Source organism: Sparassis crispa (assembly GCF_003851025.1).
Source record: "Sparassis crispa DNA, contig_000004F, whole genome shotgun sequence".
Taxonomy (NCBI): domain Eukaryota; kingdom Fungi; phylum Basidiomycota; class Agaricomycetes; order Polyporales; family Sparassidaceae; genus Sparassis; species Sparassis crispa.
This window is the reverse complement of record NW_020939751.1, coordinates 1,627,663-1,645,663: the sequence shown is the minus strand read 5'-3', so window position 1 is coordinate 1,645,663 and position 18,001 is coordinate 1,627,663. Positions and strand designations below refer to the sequence as shown.

Genomic DNA, 18,001 nt, shown 5'->3' with positions numbered 1-18,001 from the left:
CTATGCATCCGTGAGCTCGCGCTGTGCCCCAGAGCCTTCGACGCGATCACGGTCATCCTTGGTGTAAAGTCACAGGTGTAAAGCTTCCGACGAGTGATCTTGAGTGAGATATAGGGACGAGGAAGATGCGCATGGTGGGAAATCATGATGGAAGTTCTTACCCTCTGCCTTCTCGAGGATCGCACATCGACGTCTTCCAGTTCTTGGAGAGCTTCCATCCGACGATATTCATTCGTATGCCCGTTCCTGGAGAAAGGAAAGACTGAGTACACTGGCGGTTTGACGTTGTAGTGCGGAGATATCAGGTATTTGCAACCTCGAATAGATCAAGTGCACGCGAAGATTTGTCTCCTTTGAAATTTCATCGAGATGATATGCAGGATCCGAACAGGTGGGGGAGTGTCGACATCAAGTTTGCTGCCGTTTCAACATCAGTACACCTGGATAATTCAAAGAAGGGGGACCGAAGGACCACTGCTTGATGGCACACCATGACATACCGTATCTACGTTCATAAAGCTCATAGTCAAGGCCGTTTTTGTGGAGGGGAACGGTCTTTGGCATCATATCGAGCAGGCTCGTACTGCATCGCGATGTGTGTATGCCCGGTGCTGTCTCCTGGAAAAATCCGCGAGCATGATATCTAACATTAATCATTATGTTCGTTGCTCACTCCTCACGTAAGAATCCGGCCTGTCTGCTACCTTGACCGATACTGGAATACTGAATATTGAATGATTGATGCTCACCTAAAATGTCGCAACGTGTCAGTCACTAGGCTAGCACGATATGGTGTCAAGCTGAATGACACTTCACGTCTGCTAATTCTCGATCCTCGGCGGTGCGAGGGTTTCTCCTCGATCGTTGGCGCGCCTGCGCAGCTGGTCGCCGACTCCGAGGAGCGGCTCAGCATATAAAGCGTCAATGTCCCGACGCGTGCTCATGTCGCACGATTGACTCGTGGATCTGAAACTGGCTGCAGGCCGCCACTCGAGTCTTGTCTCGGACCACGCGTAGTCGTGCCTCGGTCTACCAGGAGGTACAAATGCATCACAAGATAGCGAACGGTGAGTGGGTGGTACTACGTACTCACTTAGCCCGCACCTCGAGGCTAGCCATATGTGTCGGGTGGATGAAAGCCGGTGAGACGCCTTGCTAAGATCTGAAAAAAATCTCCTTGCCTCGACCGATGAGTTCACCTCAGGCGACACGGTTCAGGCGAGGGTCATGGAGCGCTATATTATTGCTACTCTGAGCAGAAGGGACAGGGCTGTAAATATGGCAGAACAAGGATGCCTGGATCGTGCGAGCAGCGGGACGAGGCCGATGGAGCGAGTACAAGGGGCGTCGCCTGGATACCGGGCTGGTGTGAAGAAGATAGCGATCCGCTCATGAGGGAGATGTGCAAGGTGTTGTGGAGGAGAGAACGGTGCCCTGATCTGGGCAGGCGAGCACGTGTGGCTGGGGGCACTTGCCTTTCAGGACACAAGCCAGCAGCCAAAACAGTGCATCCTCTTATTCCTCCAGCGTATCCACTAGCCGGCCCTTCCCAACGCTATAAGTATGGCCTCGCGACCCCTCACCGCCATCGCCATTGCTCTACTCCTCTTCGCAGTCGCAGCAAAGACCGCTGACAGATCTCCATACTTGACCCGCGCGCACAGCAACATTCTCGGTCCCAACTCGATCACCCGCGCTCAAAACTTATTGTCTCCCTCTAACGTCTATCCTCGCACATAGTCTACTCCCCGGCCCCACCTGCTTAATTTTCTTCCGCTAAATATGTTCCAAGTCGCGTCGCGCCCGGCTCCATTCGCGCCGGAGATGCTTTCTCTTCCTGCCCATCACCAGCACGTACCCCCGAGTCTGCAGCTCCCGCGCACCCTCGCTCGCCCCAGCTTCAATGAAGTCTCGCGTCAGACCATTGCCTCGCTCGAGCCCGAGCTCGCAAACGTGCCCTTCGAGTACATCAGGAACCACTTGGCTGGCCAAGCTAATGAGTGCGTGTCACTCACTCCCTTTGTCTGCGTGAAACTGACAATATTATTCGCGCGTTCCAGGATGCTCGCAGCCCTCAAGCTGCTCTCCATCCCGTCCTCGCTCCCGCGTTCGCGTCTCCCGCCTATCATCGACGTGCCCGTGCGCCCGACCTCCCACTCACCGTCCTCCTCCGCGTTCCCGACGCACATCCTCGCGATCTCCTCTTCCAAGTCCGCGTCCTCGCCAAACACGCCCACCGCTGCGTCCTTCGCGCAGTACACCTCCACCCCCGCGACGGCCCCTCTCTACCCAACGCACGCGCTCGTGCTCGCCACGCACTGCACACTCCTCCCCGCGCTCCCGCCCTCGCACCCTTCCAATCGCACCGCGACGATGAGCCTTCCCCTCGTCCCGCTCACCGTCCCGAGCGCGGAGACCTTCCCAGTCCTCCACGCCTACCTCCACACCAAGCGCACAGACACTCTTCTCGGCGCGCTCCTCCCCTCCCTCGCCTCTGTGCTCCCGCCCGCGCCCGCGGCCTCGGGCTCCAAGGGCCGGGCTCCCTACGTCTCGCAGTTCTCCTCGGACAGCCTCCTCTGCCTCGCGCAGGCGCTCGCATCATCCGCGTCCGCACACGCCGGCCCGCAGGGCGCGCTCGCGGGGCTCATGAACCACGCGAAGCGGGTGAACGCGCTCTGGCGCAACGTGTGTGCGCTCGGCGTGTTCGATGCCGAGCTCTGGGCCGTCATGGACATCGCGTGGGAGGTCGTCCTCGCCGCGCTCACCCGCGTCGCCGAGCGCGAGCGCGTGTAGCTTCTCTGTCAAAAGACGCAAATCGCAAATCCGTAGAGGCGCCCGGGCGCTGCGCGTGCTGTGCACCGCGCTTCCGCCGCGCCGTCTTCTTCACACCGGCTCGTACTCTCTTCTGCACCTGCACTTAAAAATTTGCCGTACCACTATTCGCCTTCGGACACTATCCCATCAGTAATATCCACTATTCACTTCTCACTATTAGCTCTCCGCATTCCGATTTTTTTTGTCTCGCGCTGTTCACACGTTCCGTTTACGTTCCTGATACCGTCTCTGCGTCTGGGATCCGTCCATACCCCACCTGTATTGCCCGGCTCTGCCACCTTTGTATCCCTACTGCTTTGTACGTCGCCCCGCGCGGGGCTCGGATCGTGTTAGGATATTCTAGAGAACGCTCTTTAATTAAATGGATTTGTCGACGATGACGACGTTGTATGTGGTAGTATTTGTTCCATAGGAACACAACAAAAATTACGCACAGTTGTGCAGCACTGACTTCTTAGCTTCAAAAACACGGCCTGCAACCTTGAAGTGCATTAAGGGGGAATCGAACCCCCGGCGGGTCGATGGCAACGACCCAGGTTACCACTACCCCATTAATGCTCACACTGGAGAATAGCTTATGATCAACATATCGCAGCAACATCCCGGAGTAGATTCATGTGGAACATTCACGGCCAAGTTGAACCAATCACAATATAAATACACGGCTCCAACAGACAAAGCACAGTATAAATAATCACTTCCGGCTAGTAGTCTTACCTAGGGCTCGCCCAGACCTGGTTACCCCAGCAGCTCTCGCGGTCGGAGCCTTCTCAACAGTCTGCTCCTCGGTGCCCTGCCGCGTCCTCGCCCCAGCGCGCGTCACCTTCGTCCTAACAGTCGAGGTCTTGGCAGGTGCCGGCGGCGGAGCCTCGTCCTCGCCTGATGGCTCCGGCGTGTTCTCTTTGTCTCCCGCGCTCGGCGCGTCCGCGGTGCCCGATGCGGTACTCTCCGCCTCGACTACCGGCGTCGCTGCCTTCTTCGCCGAGGCCCGTGTACGCGCTGCGGCCGCAGCCCTGCTCCCCCTTGTGCGCGACGCCGCGGAGCCCTCAGCCGCGTCCGGCAGCGGGCTGTCTTCTACCTCTTCCTTGATGGTTCCCACAGGAATCCGGCTCCGCGCGGTGCGCCGAACGCGTGCCGCCGCAGGCGCAGGCTCGGGGGCGGGCTCCTCTCGTTGGGGGATGGCGTCGAGCTCTGGCTCGTTCGCCTCCGCTTCGACCTGCTTCGACTTCGCGGTACGCCTGCCGGTGCTCGTCTTGCTCCGCGCCGCCGTAGATGGCAGAGGCTCGGGTGTGGGCGTCTTCGTCCTCCCTGTGCGCCGCAGCGTCCGCGGGGCTGGCGCTGGGACGTCTTCCGACTCGGACTCGGACTGCACACCGCGACGCGTGCGCCGCACCGCCGCGGCGGCGGGTGCGGGTGCGGTCTTTGTGCCTTCGTCCCCGCTCTCCGTCTTTTTCTTGGACGGTGCGGTTTTAGCGGGCGCGCTCTGTGGTCTTTCTGGCTGTTTGTAGCCGCTACATCAGAATGTAGATAATATGTGAGACAAAATAAAACATACCAGCGTCGCAGCCGAATCGGTCTTCGCGTCTGCAGTCCTGCTTCTCAGCGAACGTGTCGGCTTGGGGATCCCGGTGTTAGATCCTGAAGGTGTCTCCTGCTGCATTCGTAAATTACCTACTGGGAGCACAGCGTGATGGTGTGAATATACCTTGTTGTCTTCTGCGGTCCTCGTCCTTGTACGTCGCACCATACGCGTGCCGGCGGCCTGCACGGTGTGCGATTCTGGATTATCTGCAGGCAGGGCAGGGCTCTGAATCCTCGGCAGAACCGATTGAGGTTCTTGCTCCCGCTGCTCTTGCTCAGGCTGCAGCGGCTCCTCAGCAGTAGCACGGCTCGGACGCCAGCCGACCGGGGTTTGCATCATTTCGCCAACGCCTTCCAACGCATCCTCGTTCGTGTTATCGCTGCGGTCCTTGTTCTGTCGGACGTGCGCCTCCCGCAGGAACATTTCCTTGACGCCGTCCATCCGCGGCGTAGCCATGACCTGTGCATTGGGACCCCCAGCTTGGAAGAGAGAGCGTAGACCAGCGTACTGAGGAGTCTGTGGGGCTGGCACAGACAATTTCTCAGCCTCCACCTCTGCACTAGCAGCGGTCCGATCCCGCAATGCCGTGCGCACGTCCAACGGTGGCGTCGTCTGCCGCTCCTCCACCTCGTCTTCGCTGTGGTCCTCCTCGACCGCGAGCAATGAGAAGCCACCTTTCTTGCGCGGACTCAGGCTCGCGTCCCTTGCCGGTTTCTGTGGCGAGAGCCCGACGCTCTGTCGCCGCTTCGCGCCTTCGACCATCTCTCGCATTCGCGCGAGCAGAACGTGCATCTCCTCACCCTGTTCATCCTCCTCCTCCGCACGCCCCGGTGTCGCGAAGCGTGCGGGGGAGGGTGCCGCGCGCGGAGTGGGCGGGAGCGTGCCTGGCGCGTGTCCGTTGAAGAACGTGTCGGGCATCGTCACCGCGGAGCGCCGACGCTCACGGATGGTCTGCATGCCGTCGTCAGCACGATCGTGGACATTCATCGAGCGATGTGCGTGAAGTACCTTGCGCTCCTCGTCGGTCAGCCGCTCCCGTTCTGCCGCGGCGCGCTGCGGAGTGCTCATAGAGGGGCGCGTTTCCCATCCCCGTGGTGCGTCCTTCGCAGGACTCTTCTCCGGCGAGGACTCCACCTCTTCTTTCACAGGGTCGACGCTGTTCGGAGGGACAACGATATCCTCGACTTTCCACGGGGCGACGATACGCACACGTCTTGGGCCCGTCCCTCCGAGTGAGTGGCGGCCACCAGTCGGCCGAGGAAGGTAGGTAGCCTGGGGAGTCATGAAGGGGCCAAGAGTGCGGAGCTGACTCTGAGGTGTAGCAGGAATGTCGTATGGTTGTTGTACTTCATGTCCATCTTCGTCTTCATCAGAGACGGTTTCTTGCACTTCGTTTTCGTCCGGGTATACGTCATTCATCTCTTCATTATCGTCAAGGTATTCGTGTTCTCCTTCTGCATCTTCATTAACGTTTTCATCCTGGTAGTCTTCGTCGTCATTGTAATTGTCATTGTCACTGTCGCCCTCAGCTTCTTCGTCGTTCTGCTCGCCCGACTGGCGCTTTCTACGAAATGGCCAGTTGAGGCTGCCTGCGACGGCCTCGAGGCTTTTGCGCCAACTTGACACCGGCTTAATCTTGGTCTTCACCTGCATACCCATTTCCTCGTCTTCCTCATCCTGCCCCTTCACTGGTGTGATAAATTCTTCAACCTCATCAAGTTCGCGTTCCTCTTCCTTCCACATCTCTCGGTGCATTTCCGCCCGCTGCGCAGAACGGATGAGCACCGCACGGTGCAACGAGTTGCGCGGCCTGTTCACGGGGGCGGGTGTCATCGGTAGGGAAGGCATAGTGAACACTGGTGCGGGGATAGGCGGTGGCGGAAGGGTGACCTCATCGAGGATGACAAGGTCTTTGTCCGCCTCCACGACGCGGGGCGTGTTGCTCTCCACGAGCACGATCTCCGGGTCCTCGCGCGTCGGCTTAAGCGGGGACTGTAGCACGCGCAAATTCTCCCGTGGGTCGGCGCTGGGTCGGGGTGAGAAGACGTTTGCGCTAGCGATCATGGACATGCGTAGCGCGTGGCGGCTGAGCTTCTGCGGAGACGGGGTGGCGAGCAGGGCAGGGCGCAGGTGCTTCGGTGGGTACGCAAAGCGGAAGCGCTTCTTGTGAACGTCCAGTGTGGAGCCGTTGGGGAGAGGTACCGTGGTCGGCGACGCACCGGCTGTGGCGGGGAAGACGGCGACACCGTCGACAAAGACGCCATTGGTGCCCAGCACAACGAGAAAGGCAGTGGACTCGTTGAAGACTAGCTTGCAGTGAAGAGCACTCACTGAGGGGTAATATAGCCTTATACTGCAAGAGGGGTCGCGGCCAAGCGTGACCTCGGCATCGTCGATGGGATACGAGGCCACCACTGTAGTCGGGTCGTTTCGTTTGAGCAGAGACAAGGACCCATATCTTCCAAAGTCGCTTGCATCCATCAAAAATGAACTTCTATACGTACTTGCGGCCAGTTCCTCGTCCGTATAGGGATGTTACAGCAGAAAAGTATAAGAGAATAATGACCACACAGGACAACTTTCGCAGAAGTTCAACAGCACAAAACACCTGACCGTGAACACCACGTGAGTATCCACTGATCGCGGATCGCGAATCGCGACTTGATCGCGACGTAGGTTACTCACTTACTGTACACTTCACTTAAGCTTCAAGCTTCAAGCTCCAAGTTCCCAGTGCAACAACGTTCCTGTACACCGGAAAGCAACCAAACATTTTGAGGAAGTTGGGGAAGTCAACCTATAATTCTCAGGTGCATGGACTAGTAGTAGTAACTTGGGTCGTTGCCGTCGACCCGCCGGGGGTTCGATTGTTCTCAACGCATTGGTGAAAATGTGTGGACTTTTCTTTGTTGTTTTGCTTGCATGTCCAATGTTTCGTTGCTGCAAACTAATTCGCAGTCGTTGCGCGTCATCATGTGCGTGCACTGGAATTGCACAAAATATATACAAAGGGAAGTCACTTCGATGAGAGGAAGAATGAAGAACAACGGTACCGTGGGCCGTGTATACACGTCGGTTGAGGGTATCGTGGTACGAGGAGTTCGATAATACGGTGTTGCGGACTTATGCTGCTGGTACTGAGATGTGAGGCCTTGAGGCCCCGATCTAAAGTCGCCACACCTCATCCGCACCGCACTGAAGCAGAATGGCTTCACCCGATTTTTGAAACTGATTGAAAATGGTACATTCACATTGTATGTTGTTTACTGCTATGACAGTATCCACACATTTTCAAAAGCGTACAACACTCTTGAAGCCTCCTCCACTACCCATGCACCGGCAGCCTTTAGAGCTTCGCCGGAGATATGAAAGACACGCCCTGCACACGCGGCTCAATATTCATGACATTCAGCCAGATAAGGTTCAGACATACCGTGTCAATGTTCGTCTCCAGCTCGGGGAGCGCAGCGGCGATGAGGCCCTTCTCGTAATCGGAAAGCTTTCCAAGGCCATTAATCTTGACAACACCTTCGGGCTGCAACACAAATAGGTATGAATGGATGGCGACAGTAGCCAACAACGCATACGCACCCCTAGCTCAACCGGGGCAGAGAAGTACTCGAGGTCCTTGCCCAGCTCCTTCTGCAGCGCGGCACCGCCAGTCTTGTCCGCGGCGAGGTTGATGAAAGACGGTGCTACGATGCCCTTCTCGCCCTTAAGGGCGCGGAGGACCTTGCCGGCGAACTCGGCGCCCGCGTAGGCCATCGAGAGGGTCGCAGAGCCCGCGCCGTCCTTAGCCTTCACCACCTCATCGCCGCCAAACTGGATACGGTTCGTAAGCGCCTCTAGCGAGGATTGCGCAAAGCCGGCAGGAAGCGAGTGCGTGGATTGCGAGAGGAGGGGAACGATCTGCGCATGATCATCAGCAATGGCTGAGGAGAACTGTAGAAGGACGTACGGTCACACCGCTGTGCCCACCGACGACGGGAACGGAGACGGACGGGGTAAGGGAAAGGTCGCCAAGAATTTCTGAGACGAACGTCGACGCACGCACAACGTCCAGAGTCGTCACACCGAAGATCCTGTAAACCAAGGTTAGTACGCGCCACAAAAGGACACCGTTGCTTACCTCCTCGGGTCAAAGACGCCGTGCTTCTTGAACACCTCCACAACGATGGGGACGGTCGAGTTGACAGGGTTGGAGATGACCAGGACGAACGCCTTCGGCGCAACTGTGGCGATGCCTGTGGCTAGATCGCGGACGATACCAGCATTGATCTATACAAGTCAGTAAACGAATTACGACGTGGTTCCTGGCGAGGCAATATGTCCTATCCAACATATCCGACTCGAAGCAGTATACTCCAGTTGCACGATCTGCCAGATTGGTCGCATTATATCCCTGGAAAGAGCCATTCAAACTAGCTGTCCATATAATGGACGGGATATGGCGAGCTAGCAAATAACCACGCCCAAAGATCAGGACGTATGGGCGGAGACCCGAATCCTCTGGCCCCCATTTGGACTAGGGAATAATCTGCGACGAGCATGCTGAGATTGACATGCCGCAACTTCCGACGCAGCATCTCAAGATCCCAGATCGGATATGTCGGAGGATCTTTGCGGGACACACGCGAGTCTATCACAACTGACCTTGAAGAGATCGTCCCTGTAAAACAGATTCTGTTATCTACGCGTTCTTCTGCGAGTATGGGTGCAATGCACCAACCTCGTCATCTAGCGGGGAAAGTAAATATCAGATCGTTCCGACGTGAAATTGAACACTTACACCAGGTTTCCGGGGTACACCTGCAGGGATGACGACGATGTCAGCGCCAGTGAGCGCCTTCTTCAGGCCATCGTTTGGAGGTAGGAAGCCCTCCACCTTCGCGGGGGTGGCGATGTGCGAAAGATCGACGGCGACGCCGGGGGCATGGACGATATCGTACAGGCTCAACTATCAAACATTTCGTCACAGAAGATGTGAGTGCATCTACGAGCAATAACTTGCCTCCTTCACGAGCGGGTTCGTCTTCAGGAGCAAAGACAGCGGCTGCCCAATTCCTCCTGATCAGAAGGGAGATGGTGAGGCATCATACAAGCCGGAAAAAGTATACACTCACCTGCAGCACCGAGAACAACAGCTTTTGTCATCTGGTGGGTCTGATGTGAAGGTGCGATGAGGAGGAGATGGATGAAGGAAGAGCGCGAGACTCGTCGGCCGGGCTTTTGTACGAATCTGGGGCACCGTGGGGCAGGCGCCTATCTAAACACCATCACGTGCATCGCGTTCCGATTGCACTCGAGGCGGTCACTACAGCTGCTAGTACTACGGACCCACACGGTTGGCTGCAGCCCTTTCCTACTCATTATAAGCTTCGCGACTTTCACACTTTGAGACAGTTCCCTTGCCATTCAAAGGGGAGGGGGGGGAATAGAACGCCGTTGAACCCCATCGGCCGAAACACGGCATTACGTTCGCGGATTCCGCCACGATGTGCAAGGTGTGTACAATATGAGTGGAAGATGACTCGTCTGGATCGACAGATGAACTCAGATAAAATATGTACGCATTTATTTCCTTGACTTGTTGATGGACAAGAGTGATAGAGTGGCACGTACACCTCGAAGGTGAGTCGCTCGGTCATCTGGACTGCATAGGCTCGACGAATCCGTATCGCCATATCGTTGCTGAAAGACTGAAGACACTGTACATGTAGTTGGAACGCATTGTTTCCGTCTTTTTCTGACGCCGTTCATGACACTCCTTGCTATTTTGTTGGCTGTTGTTTCCCGAGGTGAGCTCGGGGACCCGCTCGGGGCTCCTGCTCGCACATTCAACCCGATTTCCTACGAGATTCGTCCTCATCTACAATCACAGGACTTCTCCTGTCTGAACCTGGTCTCTCTTTCTTGCGATTGCAACCCGGTTGACAGCACGATTCCGGTACCGGTATTGTTGGCCCAGTTAGCCTGCATGTCGCCAAACATGTCCTGGACCGCACTAGAAATCACACTTCTGCCTTTAACTCTTGCGATTCTCGCGGGACTTAGTCGTCATCTGCGGACGGTTAAGGAGACGTTCAGTGAACTGAGAGGATTCAATTTCTTCGCGAGACGCCCCGAGGCTGTATGCTCCAGATCGTTGCGCAAACTCGCAAGTCAGTTGACTACGACGCGTTCACCACGGGACGGATTGCAGTCCGCGTTTCGGAATGCAGGTGCATGTTCCACTATGGTAGCAATTTTTGGCAAACTATCATTACGAAGTTTAAGACCGCAAAGAAAAAAGTAGGGATCATACATGGGCTGCGAACGGTGTAGAGACGAACAGATTTCGAGATGTCGTCGCCCTCGATGGTATAAAATGTCTTCACATGCTGACACCATGATATAGGAAGAAATGGACGCAGAATCATCTATGTACGCAACCATGCCGTCTTGGCAATTTTCTTCAGCCTCTTTTGTTCCTTGAACCTCTCCTGCAGAACCATCAAGAATTAGCACGATACTCACCTTCTAACATATGAAGCGATAAGTAATAAAACGTACCAGATCCTTCTTAGTGGGCCGCTTCCTCTTCCTACCCTCCTCCTGCTCCTGAGCCTCCTCAAGCTTGCGCATTTCTACGTCCTTTTCCCACGCATTGACATCAAAGTAGAACTCGCTCATGCGCTTCGCGCGCTCATACTCGGACAGATGTGTCGGGTCGCGTGCATCCGGGCGGGCGAATGCGCCAGAGCGCGCGTTGAACTTTGCAGTGGACGTGAACGCTGCAGGAGCCGTAGACGACCCAGCGGCAAGCGAAGGGTCAAGATAGGCTAGAGAGGGATCGATTCCCTGCGCTGCAGCTGCCGCCTGCATGTCATAGAGGGCCTGCATTGCAGCAGATCCAGGAATCGATCCAGATGCTTCAGGCGTGGGCGGTGCGCCAGGGGCGGACGTCGGATAGGGAGATGCGGATGGGGAGGCAGTGGGCTGGAGGGGGTTCGTCCATGTTGTTTCTCGAGTGGCGGCGTTGTAAAAGTAGTACGCACTGTGTGCAGGTGACCAGATCGCCTGCCAGTCGCCTGCAGATGCGACACCAGGTGTTGATGCTGCAGCAGATGCAGGCTGCGACGCCGACGAGGCGCTGCCGTCACTGGTGCTGGCGTCAACAGCTGTAGCAGCAGAGGTGGAAGCCTCCGGAACGGGAGACTCGGACTTGGACTCTGGCTCGTCGTGCTCCGCTTCCTCGCTCCCTCGCTGTGAAGTTTTGGCAGGTGGTGAGGGTGCAGGATCCGAAGATTCCCGCTGCTTACTGTCTACACCATGAGCAATTTCTGCAGCAGAATTTGAGTCTGGAGCAGGAGCAGGAGACACTGAGTCGGAGGACATGGCTGTCTAGGTCGAAGTAATTCAAACTCCGATCCCCTGCAAGAAACACTGCAACGCCCGGGCCGGTATATAGTGTCCCGGCTGCATCACTGGCCGCATTCACCGCTAACCTGAACCACCACGTCCACCTCTCATCGGTGCGTATGTTTCCCGTGTATACCTTGGTGCACCTTGAACACTGACTGCTGAACTGCTTGATCAGGCTTGCAGAGCGTTGCATAACGTCCTTAGTTCACATTACTCGTCTGGCCATCCGCAACGCCTCTCTGGTACGTTTCACACCTTTGCTCTGAGCTATCAATCATGTTGCTCCGTGGATTTGTGTATTCGCAGACCCGGAAATCTCGTATTCCTTAGGAACATCTTGGTATTTGCTCTTCCCCTCCTCATGTATGCACGCACATCTTTCTGATATCGTTGTATCGTAGGTACCTCTGGGTATCTCTTTACAGTCGTAAACGTATACTCGGAGCAACTACACAAGATGAGTCTGTCACCCGACCACCCGCGTAACCTCCCGATCCCGCTGCGCTCCGCGATGAAACACTCTCGCCCAAATACACCATCGTGCCAATCCCCGCCGTCGCCCGGTCTCTCGCGCTCGTCTCTCCTGCCCTCTCCAACCCCGCTTCCCGCCGGCTCACCGCTACTTGATGTCCCATCTGCCACCACCTCCCCCGGCATCCCCTCACCCTCATCCAGTTCGTCCCCATCTGCGATCTTCGTCACCCCGGCGCCGTACGCCGGGTCACCGCTCGTTGCCTCCCAGGGTTACACCCCCAAGGTCTCCTTCGATACGCTCGAGAACCCGGCCGCAAGCATGTTCTCGTACACCCTCCACGTCCAGAGCGATGGTTACTCCCGCAACCGCGGTACCCGCGTCTTCCTTTGTGCTTCCAGCCCAGACGAGAGCGGCACGCAGGCCCTCGACTGGGTCCTCGACTCCCTCGTCCAGGACGGCGACGAGTTGATCGTCTTCAGGGGCGTCGACAGCGAAGAGCTCAGTGCGCGCCAGTCCCTCCATTCCTCTGCACTGACCCAACGCTGACACCCTCTCATGCAGGCAAGGAGCACGAACAGTATCGCGAGGACGCCCGCGAGCTCATGCACCACATCCAAGAGAAGTGCGTCGAGTACGACCCGGACCGCAAGCTCTCGATCATCGTCGAGTACATCGCGGGCAAGGTCCCGCAGGCGATCGACCGCCTGATCGCGCTCTACCGCCCCGACTCAATCGTCGTCGGCACCCGCGGCCAACGCAGCATGATGCAGGCCTGGGGCGCCGCGTTCGGCGCGCCCGGCGTTGGGAGCATCTCCAAGTGCGTGTTGCTGTTCCGGCATTCTCTTATCTCTACGCGGAAGAACGCTGATGTCGGGCTAGATATTGCCTCTCGCACTCGCCCGTGCCCATCATCGTGGTGCGGCCGGAGAGCAAGGTGCGCAAGACGCGGGCGAAACGCCGCGCGGACCCGAAGCGCGGCTCGCATTTCGAAGAGTGCGTCTCTTTTCCCTCGTCTTTCGTGGCGAGAGCTGATTTTTGCGTTTAGGTGGACCAATGCACGCAGCCATGGGGGAAGTGGACTGCCGGTCCCGATGGTCACATCCATGACCCGATGAATTAGTTCACACGAGCTCCATCCTCAAAGGAGTGGATGCCACAAATCTGACATTTGTATTTCTGCCCTGTCATTCCTTAGGCTTTTGCGCAATTGTTGTATCAACCGTCGTAGCAATAAGTTATTCAATGGGCCCGCTTGTAGTATATAGCACGAAACACGCTTAATCGAACACCATACTTTTACGCGAACATTTAAGAGGAAGGATGGATCTCGCGGAAACTGCGCGAAGGTGGAAAGATGAGCTAATACCTCGTTCTCTGCCGTACTGTACGTACGCCAACCAAAGTTGTCTAAAATATACGACCGGCGCATTTTGCGGTAGACTTATCCACACTTCCTTCCTCCGCCAAGACAGAGGGGGTAAGGTGAAACTTTCCCAAAGCCTCGCCCCCACGTCATGCATTAAGGGGGAATCGAACCCCCGGCGGGTCGATGGCAACGACCCAGGTTACCACTACCCCATTAATGCTTCGAAATGTATACCAACTATTCCTCTTTATACGTAAGAAAGCTTGTTCAAGGAAAATGGTCGTGCAGTTCAATCAAAGTTCAATTCGTCCAGACTCGAGACGAATCATGGCCTCAACTCTGGTGAAGTCGCAACGTTCCTTATCGCAAGCGAAGGGCCAAAAGGTACCAGGATCGTCCGTGGGCGCCCCTGCGCAGCGAAACCAGAGCAGCCGGAAGGGTAAGCGTGCATGGCGGAAGAATGTCGACCTCGAAGAGGTCGAGGAGGGCTTGGAGGAAGCGAGGGCGGAAGAAAGAGTTGCAGGGTGAGCACTTCGTTGTACGGTGGCGTGAAATAAAACAGCTAACAGCCGGTTACTGCACTGCAGAGGAATTGTTAAGGACAAGACAAACGACCAGCTGTTCTTGATCGATGTCAAGGGCGATGAACGAGGTACGTTCGTGAATCCCCCCTGTACCAATCATTTCATGCTCAAGCCGCGCAGTCCGAAAATCCCTGCCGAGGTTCTCCACCTCCCTCCTCACCTCCGCCAAGATCCTCGCACAGCGCTCCGCCTTTCCTGCCGTCTTTTCACGCACCACGACCACGGTCGCTGCGGGCGTGAAACGAAAATTGACACACGAGGAGAAGGGGCGTTTGTTGCGAATGGGCAAACGTGTCAGGCGGGGACCGTTCAACGCCATGATAGACCCAACGGAGTTTGGCAGCGGGAGTGCGATGCTCGAGGTCAGCGAAGCAGCGCGGAAGAGCGGCGGATACGATGTCTGGGATGAAGAGCTGGCAGAGGGAACGAAGGTGAAAGTACGCCTACGTTTTCTTGGATCGTATGCATTCTGCTATGATCGTTTTCTTTTTTTCCCAATCGCTGACGCTCTGCATAACGCAGCATCCCAATACACCTCACCCACGCTCACACATCACTCTCTCCGCCGTACCGACACCTCATGAGGGTACCTCGTACAACCCCCTCGTCACCTCGCACCAAGAGCTTTTGCGCACTGCACACGAGATCGAGGAGCGTCGACTCAAGGACGCAGAAGCGCTCGAAGCGGCAAAAGCGAAGGTACTGGGGGGCCTTGTTGAAGCGGGCGCAGACGCAGAGGACGTCGCGCCAGGAATGACGGTGGACGAGCACGCCGAGGAACATAGCGACCAGGACGGCTCAGAAGCCGAGCCACGTCTACCGGCGAAGATGCCTCGGCGGAAGACGAAGCAGGAGAGGAGGAAGGCGGAGAGGCGGCTTGCAGAGGTGAGTCCCTCCCATTCTCCATGATATTGCGCCGAATTCTGTCTCACTGTTCGGTCGGAAAGCAACGTGCGCTCACAGAAAAGGCGGCAAAAAAGCGGATGCTAACATCAATCGACTCCGCCAAGGCCCTGCGCAAAGCGATGGGCCGCAAACTCGCGACGCGGCAGCGCCTGCGTGAGCAGCGTCAGGCGGCGCTACGCGAGAAGCTCGCAAAAGGTCTTGGGGGCCAGAAGCTCGGGAAGCACAAGGTCCCCGAAGGGAACGTCGATGTTCAGCTGGGCGAGGATCTGACCGAGAGCCTGAGAGCATTGAAGGTGCGTTGTGACCATCGATGTAATTTTGAACTACCCCCTCAATCTTGTGGCGATAGCCTGAGGGCAACCTGTTCCGCGACCGATTTTTGAGCATGCAACATCGTGCACTCATCGAGCCGCGCGTTCCGGTGCTGTGCGTATAGTCCTACACTGAGTGCCTGGCCCGTGCTCACGTTGATCTTTTGCAGACCCAAGAAACGCAAGATAAAGGTGAAGGAGTATGAGAAGCATGCCTTCAAGCGGTTCGACAGAGAACACTGAGTAGTACATGCTCTTCGAGTTCTCTCTCTACAAGCCTGAGCAGCTGGAGACGCGCGCGCGCCCAACGCAGTACTGCAAAGTGTCGCATTTCGGGCAGGACTTGCAATTAGATACAACCGCAAGTTGACTAGCGGAATCAGATCTAGGGCTTCAGCTTAGTTGCCGCTCGATTAATCACCATGGTCGATCAAGATAATCCAGTGAGAGATACCAACAATGCGAATGTCTTTGCTACATAACAGTCAATTCGAGAGTGTTAGAGTTACATAAGAAAAGTGACAGATCATGAACGGTTCTAGCAGATGCACAGGTCAATACATGTTGACAAGTTCACTGGAATGGGGCATCAGAGACTGGCCCTTCGGGGCCTTCACTACGAGGTCCGCTTGCTGTCTATAGAGTCACCCTCTATGAGCATGACTGCAACACGAAGGAGCTTAAAATGGCACGCACAGACGCAGGCGCAGCAGGAGTTTGCGGTTCGCCGCTTGCATGTCCGCCCCGGTCTTGACCGCGCGGGTGAACAACGCTGTACGCTGGTCGACCTCTCGCGCCTTCAGGATCTGTACAACGAGCCACGCGCGTCAGTGTCTGTAGGGCGTTGGTGCAAGCGAGAACTAGCAAACCTTGTTCTGCCTATCGATGCGCGCCTTGATCTCGCCTGCCTGGATGAGCGAGACCACCTGTTCCTCGAGCTCCTCAATGGTCCACCCGAATGCGGTGCTCATGCGCTCTAGCTTGATCGACGCGAAAGGCTGGAAGTATAACACAAGTGCCCGACTGCGGATAAGGTTGGTGAGATTCGTGACGTGCACGGAGAGGTGAATGTCGATGAAATGGCGTGTCTGCGGAAGGACAACCAGATAATGATCAGATTTCTATCACTGAAATTTGAGAGTTGGTTGACGAACGGTGTAGCGGTCGAGAATCTCAAGAACGGCCTTGAACCGGTTGCCCATGTACGCCTCGATGAGCTCGCGGACGTATGGTTCCTGCTCGATGTACACTCCGAAATTATCGTTGTCGAGCACTTGAGCACGGATCGCGCCTCGTGTGAAGGTCGCAAGCACACATAGCGTCGCATATATCGCGATATCCCCAGGTGCGACGATCTGTACCATTCATCGCAACAACAGACCAGTCAGCGGAACTGGTGGCATGCTGAAATGGGTGAACCTACCCTGCCCGTCCAGTCGCCCAGGCCCTTGATAGGACCGATCTTCACGAACGCGCCCGCCGCTTTCTCGTAGTTGCCTTGCCCAAGATGTGACAAGGCCATCGCAACGTCGAGCTTCGTCTGCACCTTCTCTCGCTCTGCCGTCACCCGTTCCTTCACACTCGGCTGCGACGCAGGCGCCGTCGCACCGGCACTGTTGCTGTTCGCACGCACCATGTTGGCTGTGGCCTCTAGCGCAGTGTCAGCCTTGTAGGCATATGTTGAGATGTGCGCGTAGTTGCGGTACTCGATGAGCAGCTGAGTGACGCGTGAGTACAGTAGTACCTGCAGGACGATGTAGATAAATACGGCGAACGCACCTCGAGTATGGAAAGACATATGTCCAGGACATGCTGGTTTGTTGTACAGAACTCGCGGGATTTGGAGGTGTACTTCAGTGCTGCTGTGTGGTCCCCGACTGAGCGGTAGAACGTGCCCAAATCTCGTTGCGCCATCTGTGCACTTGTCAGCATCGAGATGAGGAGACTAACGAGAGGATAACCACGAACCCGGATGCTCTCCTTGATCATGTTGCTTGTATACGTCTTCAGCTCGACCTCGAGCTTCGTCCGATCGACCTGATTCTTCTGATTCGTCTCGTCTATCCACTTCTGGTTCAGTGGCGCGATGTCACCGACTAGCGGGAGTTGGCCATTGGAAGCAACAGACACCTGCTCATATGTGGACAGGACCGTGCGATACAGGTTTACGTCGCGCATCTGGAACACCTCCAGTAGGGCAAGCTGCAGGGCCTGCGCCGCTATCGATGGGCATAACGCAATTATCTGCACCAGACGGTCCACGTATGTACGTCCTGAAAGGCCCTTAAGCTCAGCAACGAGCACAACGGTATGACCGCCGACAGACGGACGGAGAGCCACGGACCTTTGTAGCTTGAGATGTACGCCTCGAGGTCAAAAGGGTGGGCCTCGTCGACTGGTAGGTTGGCAGGCCGTTTGCCGGTGACTTTGACTGGCTCTGGCTGAAGCTGCTGCTCATTCTCCTCGACGATATCGATATCCATGTTGACAAGTCCGTGTCGTCTCTCAGACTGAGTCCTTCGAATCCGTAAGCTCCCA

The 18,001-nt window shown here is 56.4% G+C and overlaps 7 protein-coding genes and 2 non-coding genes across 9 annotated transcripts; 3 read left to right on the top strand and 6 right to left on the bottom strand.

Moving 5' to 3' along the window:
- Positions 1-1,782: 1,782 nt before the first annotated feature.
- On the top strand, positions 1,783-2,793 carry SCP_0505750 (hypothetical protein; the record flags this gene model as incomplete). The annotated part of the gene is made up of 2 exons (XM_027758633.1): positions 1,783-2,000; positions 2,061-2,793. The coding sequence occupies 2 exons, from the start codon at positions 1,783-1,785 to the stop codon at positions 2,791-2,793; spliced, it is 951 nt and encodes a 316-aa protein (XP_027614434.1).
- A 529-nt stretch (positions 2,794-3,322) lies between these two features.
- Positions 3,323-3,393, bottom strand: SCP_t0505740. The gene has a single exon. It is a non-coding gene; the product is annotated as a tRNA-Gly (tRNA).
- A 136-nt stretch (positions 3,394-3,529) lies between these two features.
- SCP_0505730 (hypothetical protein) lies at positions 3,530-6,898 on the bottom strand (the record flags this gene model as incomplete). The annotated part of the gene is made up of 4 exons (XM_027758632.1): positions 3,530-4,333; positions 4,391-4,486; positions 4,541-5,368; positions 5,426-6,898. 4 exons carry the CDS (start codon positions 6,896-6,898, stop codon positions 3,530-3,532), a joined length of 3,201 nt encoding a protein of 1,066 aa, XP_027614433.1.
- Positions 6,899-7,763: 865 nt separating this feature from the next.
- On the bottom strand, positions 7,764-9,571 carry SCP_0505720 (Malate dehydrogenase, cytoplasmic; the record flags this gene model as incomplete). The annotated part of the gene is made up of 10 exons (XM_027758631.1): positions 7,764-7,796; positions 7,851-7,952; positions 8,009-8,326; positions 8,376-8,499; positions 8,547-8,695; positions 9,071-9,086; positions 9,147-9,154; positions 9,207-9,374; positions 9,429-9,484; positions 9,541-9,571. The coding sequence occupies 10 exons, from the start codon at positions 9,569-9,571 to the stop codon at positions 7,764-7,766; spliced, it is 1,005 nt and encodes a 334-aa protein (XP_027614432.1).
- A 1,265-nt stretch (positions 9,572-10,836) lies between these two features.
- On the bottom strand, positions 10,837-11,794 carry SCP_0505710 (predicted protein; the record flags this gene model as incomplete). Its single annotated transcript, XM_027758630.1, has 2 exons — positions 10,837-10,899; positions 10,970-11,794. The coding sequence occupies 2 exons, from the start codon at positions 11,792-11,794 to the stop codon at positions 10,837-10,839; spliced, it is 888 nt and encodes a 295-aa protein (XP_027614431.1).
- A 484-nt stretch (positions 11,795-12,278) lies between these two features.
- SCP_0505700 (Universal stress protein A family protein) lies at positions 12,279-13,411 on the top strand (the record flags this gene model as incomplete). Its single annotated transcript, XM_027758629.1, has 4 exons — positions 12,279-12,798; positions 12,858-13,113; positions 13,176-13,289; positions 13,342-13,411. The coding sequence occupies 4 exons, from the start codon at positions 12,279-12,281 to the stop codon at positions 13,409-13,411; spliced, it is 960 nt and encodes a 319-aa protein (XP_027614430.1).
- A 400-nt stretch (positions 13,412-13,811) lies between these two features.
- On the bottom strand, positions 13,812-13,882 carry SCP_t0505690. Its single transcript has one exon. It is a non-coding gene; the product is annotated as a tRNA-Gly (tRNA).
- Positions 13,883-13,989: 107 nt separating this feature from the next.
- SCP_0505680 (Ribosome biogenesis protein) lies at positions 13,990-15,706 on the top strand (the record flags this gene model as incomplete). The annotated part of the gene is made up of 7 exons (XM_027758628.1): positions 13,990-14,186; positions 14,250-14,314; positions 14,367-14,683; positions 14,769-15,131; positions 15,194-15,445; positions 15,502-15,578; positions 15,634-15,706. 7 exons carry the CDS (start codon positions 13,990-13,992, stop codon positions 15,704-15,706), a joined length of 1,344 nt encoding a protein of 447 aa, XP_027614429.1.
- Positions 15,707-16,017: 311 nt separating this feature from the next.
- SCP_0505670 (COP9 signalosome complex subunit 1) lies at positions 16,018-17,946 on the bottom strand (the record flags this gene model as incomplete). Its single annotated transcript, XM_027758627.1, has 8 exons — positions 16,018-16,099; positions 16,160-16,269; positions 16,333-16,551; positions 16,618-16,818; positions 16,887-17,180; positions 17,243-17,377; positions 17,432-17,736; positions 17,808-17,946. The coding sequence occupies 8 exons, from the start codon at positions 17,944-17,946 to the stop codon at positions 16,018-16,020; spliced, it is 1,485 nt and encodes a 494-aa protein (XP_027614428.1).
- Positions 17,947-18,001: the final 55 nt, after the last annotated feature.